Here is a 12690-nt window from a genome sequence, read left to right on the forward strand (position 1 = left end):
AATCTCTTCCACACTGCTGCACCAAGCAGAAAACAGCAGAATCATCTATTGCTACAGTGACTGCCAAATTTGATAGCTTTTCAAATATAGGCTCTCAAACATAAACCAATCCTGTGCTCATCACCACCAGAAACACCAATTTCATAGGATTATCTCAGCTTTAAGTGGTACTTTCTGTGAAAAGCAACACAATTACACAGGTTGAAATTTCAGGAAGAACTGTACTGACAAAAGACAGAATTTAAATATGACACAATTCCATAGACAAAAGACAAGTAAAAATATTTTAATGTCAACATAGGTGATTGTGTGCATGCATAAAGAAATCTTTTGATAGCTTTGACCACCCATTATATTTATTGGTAGCAGATACAACTGCAAATTTTTATTAATAAAGAAGTAGTGTATCCTATTTTAATATCAAATCCTTCAATGTTCTTTCTTAATCAAACTCTTAATCAAATCTTTGATTCTTAATCAAACCTTGCATCTTCAAACTAGGAGGGGACTCCATTAGTTGTAAAGAGATTTCCCATAATTCAGCAAGAAAAAGTGTTCAGAATAAAGTAAAATTTACTGCTGCTAAAGATGTGCTTTTTTCACTGCAAATCCTTTCAGCAGCATCACCTTGACACTTTTCATTGCACCTCAGAGCCTTCTTCCTCTAGAACCTGATTCCTCTCCCCCTCATTCAACATTCTGACTGTTAAACTTAAGTCCTCAAATGATCACAACTCAGAATCATTGCCAAAGCTCCCAGATCTACAAACAATGCTATTGTTGTCCTACTGCTCCTACTTCAGACAAAGAAAACTGAGCACACAGTGATATTATTAACAAGAAAAAGATAGGATCAGACAATGAAATTTCATCTATCCTCCATCTCAAACTCTTCTTGTAGGTGTAAATATATATAAAACAAAACAGGATGGAAACACATCACTTACCATTTCCTGAGATGCATAGTTTGGATCTTCTGGATCAACTGACCAGTAGCAGTAGTCAAAGCTAAAGGCCACAGACTTTTCTCTTGAGTCCCAAGTGCCATCAAGCCTACTGTCAAGCTGGCAACAGGAAGAAAGAAGACAGATAGACCAATTTACTTTGAAGCTGATAAAAATGTAAGTGCTTGAAAATGAAAAGGAACTTTATCTAGCCCCTGAATTGTGGAAAAGGAATAGCAAATGGTTTGTCCTCTTTATTCCACTTTCTTTGATGCTCAGAGAGAGGTGAAGATGTCCATGATGGACCTGCAGAAGAATTTTTACTGAAGGGTCATTTACTACACCTAAAGTGCTCCGGGCTGTGTTCAACAAACAGAATTCAGTGAACCTCCACAACATCTCAGAAAAACCATTACTAGGGTTAGAAATGTTCTGTAGCCTTTTCTCTGTTTTTTCTGTCATTTTTAGTTTCACCAAGAACTGACCTCAGTGAGAAAACAAAACCAATTTTTTCACTGCCTAGTTGAAAATTCAGACCTCTTCCTCTGTTTCCCCTCTGCTTCTGTCACTGGAACAGCACACTACAAACCTGACTTTTATGAGTTAATAATAATGTCAGTGCAGCATTTTCAGAAGTACAGTCAGAAATGGTGAATAAAATACTAAGCACATCGTGTAAGTCTTCCTGTACAATTCTGCCCAAGGGATTTGTAATAAAATAGATAAGGTCACAGACAGAAACTACCCCTTGCTGTTCTCAAAAAATTACACAAAATTAATACAATCCACATGTAATTTTGACCTAATCAGTAACTTTATTGTAACCTTGACATTTGCAATAACAGAAGCAGAAAAAAATGCTTATTATAATTGGGTACCTAAACAAACCACTTGACTAATGGCCCCAAAAGCCAAGAGTGACAGTGTTGTCAACCAGACTGCTGGATAAAGGGCTCTCTAAAAGTGCTGAGCTCTGCCACTAGCAGTCAGGTTCACAGGAAAAACCAATTTACAGGTCCATCTGACAGGACTGCTTTGGGGTTTTGGTTGGTTGGTTGTTTTTAAACGAAGAAAAAGCAAAGTGAAAGAGGACAGAAGTAATTTCAAATTATTTTTGAAGAAAAGGGGTTTTGCTTATTTTAAACCCCGGATGATTCTGAGAGCTGTCACACTGAATTAAATACAACCAGATTTCCCCTAAGCAGAACATCTTACCAAGCCTTCTGATCCTCAATAATGACATTTTCATCATGTTGCAATTCAGAGATTTTTGTCCAATTACCTTTTGTTTTCACAGGTTTTCTGCAGCAACAGGCAGAAGATAGCCTGGAGCTATCTTCCTATTGCAACATGTAAAAATAAAAAAAAATTAAAAATACCCCTCTACCTCAGGAAAAGCAACCTCTGGTCACAGGGGTGAGCATCCTTCTGGTGGGGAGGGTTTAGTTTTGAACTGCAGAGCAACACCTATGCCCTCATACAACAATGTGAGCAGCACTGTGTGAACTTAAAAATTGTACACTCACTTGGATCCACCAAATGCTGTCTAAATTTAGTTAATGCATACAGCAAACTTTACAAAACTCACCATTTATGAAACCCCAGGAGAGAAAACATCCCCAAGCCAGCCCTTGCATCTCCAAATAACCCTTCTGGTCCTGCTGCTAGCAATCTGCTCCACTGCTGTGGTTTCCCCAGGATCCCAAGGCAGCCCACAGCTCTTCTTTAAACAAATAAAATTAGAAAACCCTCTAGGTCTAACAAGGCTCAGCTGGACCCAGTTAGGCAGCTGCATCACTGAGGTCCTCCCAGGCCATGAGGTTGGCCCAGCTGGGTGGTCAGCCTCTAAGGTCCAAATCCTCAGATCCCTCTTACACATTAAGGAATGGGGGAACAATATTTGAGAAAGTCACAGGTCTCAGACACTGCACTTCCTTTGAAAAGGAAATATACAGAAAATAATGGTTTACACCCATGAGACATCTCATACCACCAGTATTTCCCCCCCTTTTATTTAAAAAAAACCACACTTGTAGTAAATACAAAAACAGTATAATGGAAACATGATAAACAGTTCAAATTTTTTCATTCCATTTTTACCAATTTTTGTCTTCAAAACCTAATAAATCCGCTCTCTTGAACCAAGAATCCACAATAACTGGGTTGCTTGAAATTACAAAGAAGGAGGTAAGAAAGAGAAAAAAAGGTCCATCTTTTAGGATACCCAGAGTAGTCACAGTTATCCTACAGTTCATTTATTTGCCTTTCAAGCAGAAACATCTTTCACAACATGAAACTGATTTGCTGCCATTCTATTAATTTCCTGAAGAACTGTTGCAGCTTTAAGTACTTCAAGAGTCTAACCCAGAGGGTTGATCCCCATGCAGAGCTCCAGAGCTCTCACAGAGGACTAAAGCTACATTCAGCTTATTCTTACAGCTCTTGGTCTTTCACCAAGGCCTGAAGCACATCCAAGCACTTTTTCTCCATTTTATGCAAGTCAGTTGTACTCAGAGTGCAAATATGAGAGAAGAGGCACAGAGCAAGAAATAATCCAGATGCTAATGACAATAAGATTAGCATGAGATCCTAAGTAATTTCACAAACAGCTTTGAATGATAATGGACTGCAACAGCTTTGATAAACACAGAATACAGAAAACACAGCTACATGTTATATCCCCCTGTCTAAAAAACCAAAACTACCTCTGGCACACATACTTTTGCTGCAATTATTAAATGGGCATTTGCTGCATATTAAATGCAATTATTAATTATTATTATTATTAAATACTTAAATTATTTAATTATTAAATTATTAAACTTCCCCCTTATTATATTTACCAGAATGACAAAATCAAGATATCAGAATCCTTATATGAGAAAGAGAAGACAATAAAAAATCATACCTTTATATTTCTGACTTTTGCCACTTTGTCATCAACTTCTACAATCACTCTTCCTCCTTCTGCTCTCTCTCTGGAAACAGAACACAGTCAAAAATCCATTTAAAATATGAATACACAAATACATGTCAAACTTGTAAACCCCAGAAACTTGTGTTTAACAAACTACAAACCATAAAGAACTATAAAACAGATGTTTATAAGAGACTGACAAGAAGACCAGCAGGTCTGCAGCCAAATAATTCAATAGTAAAAAACACCACCAAACCAGGACTGCAGTCATTAACCAGTTCTAAAGTGCTCGTCCTAAATATTTTATTTTTATTTCAAATTAAGAGTTGTTGGTTTAAGTTATGTTTATAAATGGAGTGGAGCATGGGTAGACTGGCTGTGTTTTGTGGGGTACAGATCCATGTCACAGGCTGGTGAGCCACAGGCATTGTCAAGTTGTGCTGTCTGATTTTTACCATATAATCCAAAGTGTTTGATGTAATCATCAAAAAAGTAATCTCAGCAAAACAAAATTGTCCTCAAATGTAAATGGACAGGGCCGTTCCTCAAGTTGAAAGAATCCCATGCTTATATATATATATATATAATATATACTGTCTCTATAAAAGCCTCCTAAAACAGTGATGACTGGCTACTACAGCCAACTTTCACTTCCAAAGATCAGTCATATTAGCAAAGAATGCAAAAAGCATGGGGCCAAAGCAAAGGAAACAAATAAACAAACAAAAACCCATAATCAACACCTTATTTGTGGGCTGACAACTTGATGTCTACTTGAAGTTAAGAATGATCTTGTGTTAATCACATCCCTCTCAGTATCTGTAATGGGTTTTTTAAATACACAGCAAGATAGAAATGAGGAAGAGGAGGTCAGCAGCCCACTTATCTGACAGCAGAAAAGAACTAAACCCTTTGGTACTGAGAGACTAAGAACAAGAGAAAGGTTTTTTTTAATCCCTTATTGTCTCTTCTCTATTTTGCTTTGTAGTCTGATTCTGACAAATCTTGTGAGCTGCAACTTTACCAGAAAGTTTTATTTTGATGAAGCTTAATTCCTTTGTAAAGATGGAAGAAATATGGTCAGAAATACAATCAGTTCTGTCCCTGGTGAAGTTTTGTTACACGTTGTTTGAAATCAAGCTGAAGGCACAAGGTGGTGTCATTTGAGATCAACTGTACTTATATTCCCTCAAAATCAGCTGTATCAGTACCACCAGGTCAGGTCAAAACCTACTTGATCACTGTTGATTTGTAGCCCCACATCTTTCTTTCAACACATCCCTTTTCAACACAGTATTTACTCTCCCAGAGATTTTTACTTTCACTGATGGCTCCAACTTGAGGCAGCAAACAGCACAAGGTGGCCTCACCCTGGGCTCTCTCCTCTCTGCTTCTCAGTTTTCACCCCATGTTTTCTACCAAAACAAGCCCTCAGCAGGACTTCCACACAGACAATCACTGTAGCATTTGAGCTTTACAAGCATAAAGAAGCTGCAAACACCATTTCAGAGCATAGGTTTGCAGGTAGAAAATAACACTTTCCCTTGGAGTCTCCGTACTTCACTGATTTTGAGCACCTGCCTTGAGACAGACTGAATTTTGTACTTTCTGTAACTGATATTTAGATCATAGAATGGTTTGGGTTGCAAGAGATCTTAAAGATCATCCAGTTCCAACTCCCCTGCTATGGGCAGGGACACCTCCCACTAGAGCAGGTTGCTCCAAGCCCCATCCAGCCTGGCCTTGAACACTTCCAGGGATGGGGCAGCCACAACTTCCCTGGGTAACCTGTGCCAGCATCTCATCACCCTCATACTAAAGAATTTCTTCCTACTATCTAACCTAAATCCACCCTCTTTCAGCATAAAACCATTACTCATAAGTAAGAAGTTTAACTTTCCAAAGAGCTGGTGATAGCTAGTTTGTAAATGATGGTCTCTGTGTTAAACATATTAACTGCAATTTTAGCATTGATCTCTATCTTATGTTATCACTTTTTCCTTTGTTGCATTCTCTGAGTTTTTTAGACAGTGGCACTACTATCATAGAATCATAGAATCATAGAATTAGCTGGGTTGGAAGGGACCTCAGAGATCATCAAGTCCAACCCTTGGCCCACCGGTGCGGTTGCCAGCCCATGGCACTGAGTGCCACATCCAGGCTCTTTTGAAATGTCTCCAGGGACGGAGAATCTACCACCTCACCAGGCAGCCCATTCCATTGCCTGATCACCCTCTCCGTAAAGAAATTCTTTCTAATATCTAACCTAAATCTCCCCTGGCACAACTTAAGACTGTGTCCTCTTGTCTTGTTGAAAATTGTCTGGGAAAAGAGCCCAACCCCCCCCTGGCTCCAACCTCCTTTCAGGGAGTTGGAGAGAGTGATGAGGTCTCCCCTGAGCCTCCTCTTCTCCAGCCTCAACACCCCCAGCTCCCTCAGCCCTTCCTCACAGGACTTGTGCTGGATCCCTTCACAGCCTCCTTGCTCTTCTCTGGACCTGCTCCAGCACCTCAATCTCCTTCCTGAGCTGAGGGGCCCAGAACTGGACACAGGACTCAAGCTGTGGCCTCCCCAGGGCTGAGCACAGGGGCAGAATCCCTTCCCTGGACCTGCTGGCCACGCTGTTCCTGAGCCAGCCCAGGATGCCATTGGCCTTCTTGGCCACCTGGGCACACTGCTGGCTCCTCTTCAGCTTCCTGGCAATCCAGACTCCCAGGTCCCTCTCTGTCTGGCTGCTCTCAGCCACTCTGTGCCCAGCCTGGAGCTCCCCATGGGGTTGTTGTGGCCAAAGTGCAGGACCCGGCACTTGGCCGTGTTGAACCTCAGCTCGTATGTATGCTCACAGATGTCACAAACATTCAGGTCCTGTCAGTACTCTCCTGCCATCCACTGTAGTGTTATCACAATTGTTTTAAATTACAACAAAATAAAATTCAGGTTAACAAGCCAGAGCTCATATGTTACTTAATTTTCTTCACCTTTCATTTATCTGCTGCCTTCTAAGTATTCCAATCACACATTAATTTTTGGGAATCTTTGGGATCACCTCATAGACCACCATTAATTCTACTCTGAAGCACAGAACAGCAAAACCACTAAATGGCTATGTTTGGAAGCTGAGATATGAAGAATGTTGTGAAAGGTCCTTTGTAATTTAATGAGCAAAGTGCAGATTTATCTGGCACCACCATTCCCCCCTTCCATTTTTACTTTCACTGTATCTGGAAGGTGGGACTGAAGGGAGTCTGCCAGGCTGCTCAAACTTCTACTCTGGTGAAAAAAAATAAAAATAACCTCAGTAAATTGACTCTCAAACTAGGGAAAAATCAAAACAAAACAAAACCTTTCTTCTCATTTTCTTTGAGATAGCAGCTCTTCCTGAGGGTCTTGCAAGCTGGTTCTTCTTCTTTTGCCTGGGGCACTTCACAGAGAAAAAACAAGCACAGGTCCCAGAGGTTTTAGTTGAGCTGTGAGTGTTCTTTCAGCAGCTACCAGAGCCCCCAGTTAGACACCAGAAGAAAGCTGAACACTCACAGAAGAATTTTCATTATGTACACCTGAAGAGGACCCATAAGGCTCCCTAAAGAACAAATGAAGGGCAAATGGCTCAGGATAGAGGCTGAGAGGAGCTAAGCTGAAATTTGCAACCGGTGGTGTTTAATTTGTACACGTGCAATTTCTTAGAAATTTTGAAAAACAACTGTTTTCCAACAAAAGCAAGTTTGGAGACTTGAATATCCACATACAAACCTTTGCAAGGTAAGCTAATGGACAAAGCTGAGAGCACGCCAGATCTAAGAGGGAAGGGGACATTTTGACAGAGAATTTCACAAGAATTTAAGAACAGCAAAAGTCAGACAAAACTAGAGGGATCCTTTAGGAGGGAGCTTGCTCCAGTTACATTTTCTCTTCTCCATTTCTACAGTATGATCTTGGCCCTGTCCTGCTTCGTAATCCCATGAGCATTCCCTATTTTCCATCCTCCTGTTCACCTTCCAGTCTTGTCACCCCAGTGAACTGGAGTGGAGAGGTCACAGTGCAAAAGTAGCAGTATAAACACCAGCCAGGCAGGCTGGCAGCAAAGCCTTGTGGCTTTTTTTTTTTTTTTTTTGGAATTGGTTGGAAACAGAAGTGCTGAAGTACTAACAGGCTGACTCCTGTTCTTACCTCTGCTGTCAGAGTGGTTCCAAAGAATATTCATCAATATGGTGATAGACGCTTTATATATATAAATATGTATATTTATATATATGCATAAATATATATAAATAATTATAAATATATATATAATTCTATAATTCTATAATAATATCTATAATATATAATATATATAATATTATATAATATTATAATAGATAATAGATAATATATATAAAATATATAATATATCATATATAATTATATAATTCTATAATAATATATATAATATAATATATAATATATAATAATATGTAATATTATAATTATATATTATATAATTATATATAATTCTAAAATATATATAAATTTATAAATATAAATGTATATTTATATATATAAATATGTATATACTTATATATATATTTTATATATATATAAATATGTATATTTATATATATGTATAAATATATATAAATAATTATAAATATATCTATAATTCTATAATTCTATAATAATATCTATAATATATAATATATATAATATTATATAATATTATAATAGATAATAGATAATATATATAAAATATATAATATATCGTATATAATTATATAATTCTATAATAATATATATAATATAATATATAATATATAATAATATGTAATATTATAATATATATTATATAATATATAATATTATATATAATTATATATAATTATAAAATATATATAAATTTATAAATATAAATGTATATTTATATATATAAATATGTATATACTTACATATATATTTTTATATATATATAAATATGTATATTTATATATATGTATAAATATATATAAATAATTATAAATATATATATAATTCTATAATTCTATAATAATATCTATAATATATAATATATAATATATAATATATAATATATATATTATATAATATTATAATAGATAATAGATAATATATATAAAATATATAATATATCATATATAATTCTATAATTCTATAATAATATATATAATATATAATAATATGTAATATTATAATATATATTATATTATATATATAAGATTATATATAATTATATATTATATAATTATATATAACTATAAAAAATATATAAATTTATAAATATAAATGTATATTTATATATATAAATATGTATATACTTACATATATATTTTTATATATATATTTATATATTTATAATTATATACATTATATATATATGTAAATATATATATATATATATATATATCAACTCCTCCCCAGTTCACTGAGGTCTTTTCCTCCTCCCCCTATGCACACACATGATCTCTAACAGGTACCTACTACCTGTTCCCCCTGGCATTACATGGGCCCACCTGTAATTTTAGTGTCTTCAGTTGCTCTACAGGTCTCAGCTCCCTCCTCCTGCTATGTCAGTGGTTTTAGGCTGCTTTCTCTCCCCTAAAAGCAATAAACTCCTTGTCAGCTCTTCCAGTTTCTATTCCCACTTTACCTGCAGACTTCACAACTCAAGAGTTTCCTTCTCAGGCACCAGCTGGGCTCAGCAAACAGATGATTGCAATGAAATGGGACATAAAACTTTGCTCTCAGCTCCTGCACCACGGCTTCAGTTGTGACTTGGACCACTTCATTTATCAAACAGTGCTCAGCTGAGGAGGTTTTTGACTTATGGGGATGGTGCAAGAAGGATTTGGTCAACCCTGGAGAACACAAGCTCAGATGGTCTCAGGGAAAGCAGATCCCTTAAAACTGTTCTTACAGGTCTTCACCAAACACATTCAAGAGTTTTAATGGCTTAGAACTTGGGCAGAAATGGGTGGGTTCAAATGGGGAATTTAAAAATATACATCAGATTTCCAGTTTTAAATGAATTCAAATAAAAGCTCATCCTAGCTTGCTTTTAAATGTTTTAAAATCTAACTTTCCCTTAACCTGATCTTGTGTAGCTGCTGGACTTTTCTGGATAAAGCTTTAAAAAAATTTTAAAAATTTACCCTGAAGGAGGCATTTATGGAAGATTTCTGCCCAAGTGGTTGAAATTTGGCAAGGCTTTTATTAGTTTTAAATGCTAGGGTATTCTAATTGCAGACATGTATTATACACAACACTATGAATTAATGACTTTATGCTGTGGGTTCTCATTACTGAAGTGTCCAAGAGACTTAGCTAAAAGCAAAAGTACAGAAGACAGAAAATCACCTTTATCCTGGCCCAAACCAGGACATGAAGATTCAAAATAAAGAAGAAATTTCAAACATAAAACCTTTGAAGTATGAAAAATTTTCATTCATGTGTAAAATTGAATATACTTATAATTACATGCTTACATTAATATTGATATGAGGACAGTAAAATACAAACAACAGAAAATAAAATTATTACATCACCTTTTGCCACAGGGTAGCCAACATGTTGCCTCATTAAGCAGCAATCAAGTAGCTCTGTTCAAGACTTGGACGACAAGAAAGCAAACAGAGAGAGGACTAAAGACTCCCCTTTCTCTCTCTTTATGTATCTAACTACAGGTGGCTGCTGCAATGGGCAATTTCTGTTTTCTTCTCTGCTCCAACTGCCCACATCTTCCCACTTTTCTTGCATCTGACCTAACAATAACTCAGATCAGCTGTGATCAGAATCAACCATTCCAAAATAAATAATCAAGGTGCCACAGGGCCCTTTTAGAGCACTGACCCCAGTGGTTACACAAGTTGCTAACTGGGCAAACAAAACTGGACCCACAGCTGTTCCCAGTCCTATTGTCAGCCCTCCTGTAAACTTGTGTTTATTTCACCCATCTTTTAGCTACAAACCAAATAATTCTGGAAAAGACATTGATGCAAATTTGCAGACGACACTAAGCTGGGGGGGAGTGTGGATCAGCTGGAAGGCAGGAGGGCTCTGCAGAGGGACCTGGACAGACTGGAGAGTTGGGCTGATTCCAACGGGATGAGGTTCAACACAACAACCCCATGGGGAGCTCCAGGCTGGGCACAGAGTGGCAGAAAGGGACCTGGGAGTCTGGATTGCCAGGAAGCTGAAGAGGAGCCAGCAGTGTGCCCAGGTGGCCAAGAAAGCCAATGGCATCCTGGGCTGGCTCAGGAACAGCGTGGCCAGCAGGTCCAGGGAAGGGATTCTGCCCCTGTGCTCAGCCCTGGGGAGGCCACAGCTTGAGTCCTGTGTCCAGTTCTGGGCCCCTCAGCTCAGGAAGGAGATTGAGGTGCTGGAGCAGGTCCAGAGAAGAGCAAGGAGGCTGGGAAGGGATCCAGCACAAGTCCTGTGAGGAAGGGCTGAGGGAGCTGGGGGTGTTGAGGCTGGAGAAGAGGAGGCTCAGGGGAGACCTCATCACTCTCTACAACTCCCTGAAAGGAGGTTGGAGCCAGGGGGGGGTTGGGCTCTTTTCCCAGGCAACTCTCAGCAAGACAAGAGGGCACAAGAGGTCTCAAGTTGTGCCAGAGGAGGTTTAGGTTGGACATTAGAAAGAATTTCTTTAGGGAGAGGGTGATCAGACACTGGAATGGGCTGCCCAGGGAAGGGGTGGATTCTCCATCCCTGGAGATATTTCAAAAGAGCCTGGATGTGGCACTCAGTGCCATGGGCGGGGAACTGCAGCGGGAGTGGATCAAGGGTTGGACTTGATGATCTCTGAGGTCCCTTCCAACCCAGCCAATTCTATGATTCTATGAAAGGGTTACAACTTGCTAAGATGGGAACAATGAAATGGCTGGGCAGGATGTTGCCAGGCAGGGCATCCTTAGGCAGGATCCCTCTGATTTATTGCAGGGGCAAAGGGGAGGTGTTGCTGATAAGCTTAGAGAAAAGCCAGACTCGAGTGGTTCTGGATTTTTCCATCAGCGTTTCTCACCTAAGTGCAAAAATTCAAGACCTGGGGTTAAAAGTACACCATGAGGAAGACTTTGAGCCTTCCTCCCAATGAGGCTTATGATTTGTAACTGAAATAAGAAACAGAAGTGTAACTGCATAAATAAGTGGGTGTTTGGAGGGCTGATCTCCCCATGTAACCAGCACTGTAACAAAGAATACCTTGCTTAATAGTCTCAATCTCTGTGGATATTGAGTTATCCCAACTTTCTTGGCTTCAAACTCAAGCACAGTTTGATAAATAAATCCCCAGAGGCAAAGCAGACTCACAGCTGCTGCAGATGTTCTGACCTTAACTCCAGATTGCAAACACTACAAAAGCTCCCTCAGCAAAACCTGGGTTTTGTTAGTAGAGTCTTACACACATGTGCACCCCAGTTGGCATTTGTCTGATAAAACAACCCAGCATCCTTAGGGCTGGGTGCTCTGCTCCACAGGTATGAAAGCTGCATTCCTTTGTACCACTAGAATCAGTTCCAAAGTGCACTAAATAAATCTGATTTCTGCTCAGTGGTCACAGTGATCCTAACATTTAGTTTCCTCATCCTCCTCCTCATGATGAAATTCAACAAGGGGAAGTGTAGAGTTTTGCATTTGGGGAAGAACAACACGATGTCCCAGTATAGGTTGGGGGCTGAGCTGCTGGAGAGCAGTGTAGGTGAAAGAGACCTGGGGGTCCTGGTAGACAAGAAGATGACCATGAGCCAGCAATGTGCCCTTGTGGCCAAGAAGGCCAATGGCATCCTGGGGTGCATTAGAAAGGGTGTGGTTAGTAGGTCAAGAGAGGTTCTCCTCCCCCTTTATTCT

The 12690-nt window shown here is 38.6% G+C and overlaps 1 protein-coding gene across 2 annotated transcripts in view; it reads right to left on the reverse strand.

The window, feature by feature from the left end:
• The window catches only part of STARD9 (StAR related lipid transfer domain containing 9), a 119532-nt gene that overhangs the window by 90918 nt on the left and 15924 nt on the right, over window positions 1–12690 (reverse strand). For both annotated transcript variants that reach the window (XM_071744626.1, XM_071744625.1), the window contains exons 2-3: window positions 3853–3922; window positions 948–1064 (exon numbers count right to left, since the gene is read on the reverse strand). In XM_071744626.1, coding sequence (XP_071600727.1) covers window positions 948–1064; window positions 3853–3922 — 187 coding nt within the window. The remainder of the gene's footprint in view (window positions 1–947; window positions 1065–3852; window positions 3923–12690) is intronic.

This window comes from Heliangelus exortis, chromosome 5 (genome assembly GCF_036169615.1).
Source record: "Heliangelus exortis chromosome 5, bHelExo1.hap1, whole genome shotgun sequence".
Classification (NCBI taxonomy): domain Eukaryota; kingdom Metazoa; phylum Chordata; class Aves; order Apodiformes; family Trochilidae; genus Heliangelus; species Heliangelus exortis.